The sequence below is a fragment of the Octopus bimaculoides genome, chromosome 4 (assembly GCF_001194135.2).
Source record: "Octopus bimaculoides isolate UCB-OBI-ISO-001 chromosome 4, ASM119413v2, whole genome shotgun sequence".
Lineage (NCBI taxonomy): Eukaryota > Metazoa > Mollusca > Cephalopoda > Octopoda > Octopodidae > Octopus > Octopus bimaculoides.
This window is the reverse complement of record NC_068984.1, coordinates 107,535,544-107,542,424: the sequence shown is the minus strand read 5'-3', so window position 1 is coordinate 107,542,424 and position 6,881 is coordinate 107,535,544. Positions and strand designations below refer to the sequence as shown.

The 6,881-nt window shown below is 34.5% G+C and overlaps 1 protein-coding gene across 1 annotated transcript in view; it reads left to right on the top strand.

The window, feature by feature from the left end:
* The window catches only part of LOC106875429 (uncharacterized), a 165,297-nt gene that overhangs the window by 100,736 nt on the left and 57,680 nt on the right, over positions 1-6,881 (top strand). The window contains exon 26 of the mRNA XM_052967659.1: positions 1,807-1,830. Within this exon, the coding sequence (XP_052823619.1) occupies positions 1,807-1,830 (24 nt within the window). The remainder of the gene's footprint in view (positions 1-1,806; positions 1,831-6,881) is intronic.

Here is a 6,881-nt window from a genome sequence, read left to right as displayed (position 1 = left end):
TGAATCCTGGGTTTAGTTGTTTCACAGATTACATGTAAAAAATAAATAAAAATATGAAAGACTGTTTAGACGTACATAGATACACACGCATAAACACACATACACCCATACAAACACACGTATATATATATATATATATATATATATATATATACGTATGTACGTATGTATGTATGACTAATCTGTAAAATAAATTAAAATCTATTAGAACTTAAGGGAATATTAGTTTCAAATTGTGGCACAAAGTCAGCACGTTCAGGGGACTAGGTATGTCGATCACATCGAACCACGTCTCAGCTGGTACTTATTTATCGATCCCAAAATGATAGAATGCAAAGTTGACTTCGGTGGATTGAACTCGGAACCTAAATACGGACAAAACACTGGGGTCGATGTAATCGACTTACCATAAGCTCAGAAACTACTGGCCTTGGGTCACAATTTGAAACCAACATTACATTGTAAATTGCATAACGTATTTTTTTAATGATAATTTAAATCTGTCTTGTATTAAGTATCATATAAATGTAATTTCAATCGGATGTTAATATACGATTACTTTTGCTTACAGTTATGGAATTCCAATTATCGGTCTACTTAGACTTTATTATCTTTTTTATTACCCTTTTTAAAATAATGTCGATGCAGGACGTTAAACGTAGTGATTTAAAAAATAATTTAAAGGCTTATGTAATATTAACTAAATTAATTAAATAAGCTAAAACTTGTGAGTTAAATATTAATAAGAGAATTAAAATATTAAAAACTCGGGATTATATCACGTATAGAAATAGAGCAACACGTAATAGATATTATTTTAATATGTTTTCTAATTTAGGCACAAAGCTTGCGATTTTGAGGGGAGAGGTTAAGTCGATACGATTGACTCGTTTTTTATTGTATCGACTCTGGACAGATTAATGGCGAAGGTGACGACGGCAAGAATTAAACTCAACGTAAATTGCCGGAAGAAATACCACAAGGCATTTATTTCTTCTGATGCTCTAACGATTCTTCCCGCTCGCAGCCATTATCTTATATTTATTATATTAATTTGAAAGTGACGAAAATGAAACTCGGTTCTAGTGGGGATTTTTGAAACAAGATCATAGGTAAAAGAATACTGTAACATATTAAGTCATGCACTCTGGATGGTAGAAACAACCGTAGTATATTAAAGGTACTTATTTTATCAGATAAAAAAAAAAGAACTCAAAGTCGGTAACGGTACAATTTGAACTTAGAACAAAAGGGACAATATCAAATACCATTTCTGATGACATTCTTACGACTCTGCTCCTATTGCCGTCTGCATCCAATGTATCATTTATAATATAAACCATTTCGCTGTCTTACGACATTAAATATATATAAATAGAAATATCAATTACAAAAATATAAAAGGAAAACAGTGTTATATTATTAGTGTTATTGTACTAGCGTTATTGCATTAGTTTTATAAAAGGGAATTAATGTTGTAGTATCAGTGTTATGAATGAAATTAGTGTTGTAGTATAAGTGTTGCTAAAGAAAATTAATGTTATAAAGGGAAATTTGTGTTATAGTATTAGTAGTATTAGTGTTATAAAAGAAAATTAGTGCTATTGTGCTAACAGTATCGACAGAAATTAGCGTTAGGTTACTAGCGTTTCAGCATTAGTGTTGTAAAATGAAATTAGTGTTATATTATAATAGTGGTGTTCGGTAAGGAAATTAGTGTCTTAGTATGAGTTATATAAAAGAAAGTTATATACTATACATGAAAATTAAATTCTAATAGTTGCTTTTAACACTTTTCTTTGGCAGCGACTTCTATGACGCCATTGAAAGGTAAGTCAGTTTTTATTAATTATATCTTCCATTATTGGTGTGTGTTTTTAATTTGCCACGAGACACAACTACCTCCGATTTGAAATTATTTATCCTCCACGTTCTTCTTCTTCTTCTTCTTCTTCTTCTTCTTCTTCTTCTTCTTCTTCTTCTTCTTCTTCTTCTTCTTCTTCTTCTTCTTCTTCTTTTTCTTCTTCTTCTTCTTCTCTGTCTCCGTTCACTTTTCTTCGTTCTTTCTTCGTTTTTTTTCTTCATCATCTTCCTTCTTTTGCCTTTTCCTTGTTTCTACTTTTCTGTTGTTGTTGATAGTGGTGGTGGCGTTGTTCTTTTTCTACTTGCTCTTGTTTCTTTTTCTTGTTTTTGTTGTTGTTGTTGTTGTTGTTGTTGTTCCTGTTCATACTTGTTGTTTTTCTTGGCGTTGTTGGGACTTCCCACTGCTACTTTTATCATAGCCAGTGACTTTTGATAATCACCCTTATCACCTACTTTAGGATATAGCCTCACAAGTATGTACAGGAGTGGCAGCAGTACTATCCTTGGCATGTCATCAATACCCAAAGTGTGACTTACTTCAGCTTAAAGTATTTACTTTACTTATTGTTTTATAGTATTGTTTGGCATAGAGTTGGGCGCCATTTTGACATGCCCAAATAATTGTTCCTAATTTCGGTTCAAGGCCAGAAAATTTCGGGGAAGGGATTAATCAATTACATCGACTCCAGTGCTCAACTCATACTTATTTCATCGACCCCCAAATTATAAAAGACAAAGTTCATATTGGCGAAATTTGAACTCAAAATAAAAAGAACGAGAAGAAATGCCGCCAAGGCTCTTGTCCTACACGGTAACGATTCTGTCAGTCTTCCCCGCTCATTTATCCCATAGGCACAAAACCGGGGAGGCAGTAGTCGATTACATCGATTCCAGTGTCCAAATGGTTCTTATTTTATCGCCTCCGAAAGAATGAAAGGAAAAGTTGACTTCTGCAGCATTTCAACTCTGAACGTAAAGCCAGAAGAAATGTCACTAAGCATTTTCTCCGATGCGTTATGAAGATTCCACTAGCTCGCCGCCATAACACCTCCACGTAATAATAGTAGTAAAGGAACAAAAGAAAAGATAATCAAAAACAATAACAATCTAGGTAAAGAAACGGAGGTAAGAAAATCAGACTAAACACCGACATACAAATATTCAGAACACAATGCATTAAACAATGTAAAGCATATACATGCATACACACAAATGTAAGAAATATTTGTAAATAACATTACGGACACATAAAGGCGGCGAGCTGGCAAAAACGTTAGCACGCCGGGCGAAACGTTAGCACGCCGGGCAGAAACGTTAGCACGCCGGGCAGAAACGTTAGCACGCTGGTATTTCGTCTGCCGTTACGTTCTGAGTTCAAATTCCGCCGAGGTCAACTTTGCCTTTCATCCTTTCGAGATCAATAAATTGCCAGACAATACTATAAAATGCCAAACAATACTATGGAACAATAAGTCAAGTTGCGTACTGGGGTCGATCTAATCGACTGGACCCCTCTCCCCCAAAATTTCGGGCCTTGTGCTTAGAGTAGAAAAGAATATTACGGACGCATATGGTGAATACGTGATATCACCATAATAATTTGAGATTGTATAATCTCGCATTTGTTACAACTTAAGAGGGTTTTAATTTAGTGCAGTTCATGTATTGATTGATGGGTGACGTGACTGTTTCTTTAATATTTATACCAATGATACCACTGGGTCTATGTCGCTCATTGAAGGATGTTTTAGAGGGACAGTACAAAGTCATGCGAGGTGTCTGAGGTGTTGATTTAGATGGCGCTTGTATATGATAGGTTGAGAATCAATGAAGAATGGTAATTATTTGTGTAGGACTATTTGTTGTGGAAGCAGCAATAAGTAGGTCCTTAATGCACAGAGAAACGAGTAGCGAAAACATAGTCCAATCTTGGAATGTTCGAGAACTGATACTGAGAGGTCTGAAAAATACCCTATTCCCACACACTACAGTTGTGTGATTTGACCAAGAATATTCTCCCTCGAGAAATGAAAGAGATGGAGAGGTTAGAAAAGAGAGATAGGATTTTAAAGGGAAGCTCGGTGGTGCTCATGACGTCACCGCTAAAAGTTATGCATTTATCAGGATCAGCAACAATACTTTCACAGATTTGAAAAGACAAAAAAATAGAAACAATAGCAATAACGGAAAAGGAGCTATTGTGGTTGAATTGGAGTAGTGAAGATAATGAAGGAGTAGATTAAAATAACGGGGTGTAATGACGTTCATAATGATATTAAGGATGGCTATATTAATGATAATATCTATAACAAAGTTTATGTTTGTAACAATGATAATATCGATATCAAAGCGGATAATCTTAGTAACAAGTACAATTACGAAGGTAATAGTATAACTGGATCCAAAATTATTAAATTCCAGTAAGTGGCTGGTATTTTAACGACTTCTGGGGGATGAAGATGGATGGGAATCCTTGGTAAAATCTGGAATTAGAAAATAATTAAATACAAGAAAACCCGTCTTTCCGTCTCTCTATCGATTTTGCCCTTCATTACTTTAAATGATAGACTAATAATAAGCTAATGTTGATCAAAAAGTGATTACAACGATGGTGATGATGCAGCTGCTGTAATTATAATGATGAAGATCATGACGACCATAATGATAATTCTATTTATGATAATACTATTCTTTGTCAGTTAAAGAAAAATAAGAATTTGAAAAGTTAAATAATTAGAAATTAGAGAAGAAGTTTAACTCAATTAAGACTGGAATACAAAGACAGATACTAATGCTAATAATACTACCACTGACGAAGGGAAGAAAATTAATTAAGAAAACTAATATCATGCTAATTAGATCAAACTCAGACCTACAAATAACGAAGAATCAATGTTCTAGACAACATAAAATACACGCACACAAGCACACAAATAAACACATTGACAATACACACACATACACATAATAAATAAAAAGAAAATACTAGGAAAGAATATTACAGAAGAATTAGATTAGTACTCTAAAAAAGATTTGAGTTCAGAAAATAGGTATCAAAAACCTAATTAATACTTTGGACAGGTAAATATAAATAAAAGTTAGTAGGCATCTATACTTTAGCTATTGCAATAAGTTAGAGTGTAATGTTCTTAATTGGAAGATAAATGAATTAGCAAAACTAGAAAGACAAAAAACAAAACAAAACAACGGCAGGAATATAATGTTTGTGCTTAAAACACACCACCGATAAACTAATATGGAAAAAGCACTACCAACAGAGGAAGGTAGGAGCTTAGTGCAATTAGAAAACTATTATAAAATATCTACGGTAGTGCTATGAAAATATTAAGATTGACAGAAAGCTTACATAAATAGCTACAAAACACGAATAAAGCAAAAGCTAAATAAGATTAGAAATCAATTGAACACCTTTGAATGTAGATATATTTAATTCGAGGTGGCGCATATCTAAATGAAAACAACATGTGCCAGAATAGCAGCGAAATCTTGTTCAATTCACATTTACGCTCGTAGATACCGAAAGGACACGTTAGGTAATGTAATCAACGGTCGCATAAAGCAGTAGTTGTTTTCTTGACATATGTTTGCCTTCTTAAAAGAAATAACTAAGTAGTATTTATGAATTGTGAGACAAATGCTGTAAATTAAAAGAACAACATCAGATATTTGTTCTTTTCTGTGTTATAAATGTCATATTTATCACCAGAAATCCATTGAACCAGTTAGTAATTAGTTGCAAACTTGTAACGGCGACGCTATAGTTCACCAATTGTGATATAAAGTAACTAAAGAAAGAACTCGTCGGGATTTAGAGACAGTGAATTACTACTTTTCAATCTCAATATTCTTTCACATGAATCAGTCTCCAATGTTTTCAGGTAAGATTTGAACACCAACAACTCGCAGTTTCCTTTTCCGCTATAATTTTTGTTTGCATCTAACCAGAGATGGCAAAAGGAAACAAATTCTCTGCATTCTGTCTGAAGAGGGAGTGTTGGTGAAGTAACTGAAGCGTCGGACAGAATGTTCTCACCAATTCTCTGTGTTCTGAGTTCAAATCTCAGCTAGGTGAACATTACCTTTTGTCTTTTGTAGTGACTAGGATATGTATCAATGAAGTACTGAAGTTTCTCTCTCTCTCTCTCTTTCTCTCTCTCTCTCTCTCTCTCTCTCTCTCTCTCTCTCTCTCTCTCTCTCTCTCTCTCTCTCTCTCTCTCTCTCTCTCTCGCTCTACATAAAATCAACTGTACCTGAGCTATGAGTTAGGCGGATCCTGCTAAGTTTAAAAAGCTCAAGACGAGCCGTGTGTCGGGATGATGTGTCCTACAGCTGTATGAAGAGTTAAGGCCTCAAGCAAAAAGGATTCTCTCTGAGGCCCTATAACATTACCATAGCATTTTGTGTGGTATATTATTTCATCTGTCGACCATCTTGCGTGTTTACCAGCAAGTCTCCAGTTGTGAGCTGATTTTTGTTCTTTTTCGTTCTTCCTCATCTCCCAGAGGCCCTGCTATATAAGTTATAAGCAGGGATCTCTAGGAAGGAATAACCGTTTTGATGGTGGAGAAGTTGTGGTATTCCTTTCAGATAGCTACGATCTGAATTCAAATACCACTAAGGTTAATTTAGCTTTATATACTTTCCAAGTATCAAATCACCAGTACTAGGGCAGTTTCTTTCTTTCTTTCTTTTTTCTTTCTTTCTTTCTTTCTTTCTTTCTGCTTGTTTCTTTGTCTGTTTGTGGAAAAATGGGGCGGAAATATGTAGAGATGGATAGGCATGAGCTTCGTCTTTAAATAACCAATTCACGCAGTACAAATGATCAAGACACAACGGTGTCTCTCTGCGATTCCATCAAGCGTTGAGGACTTAAGAAAGAGAGGAAAGAAAGAAAGATAAAAGGGAGGTTCTTATCTATACCAAAAAATATTTTTGGAATCTATTTTGATGAAAAGACAAAAATAGAGAGAGAGAGAGAGAGAGAGAGAGAGAGGCGG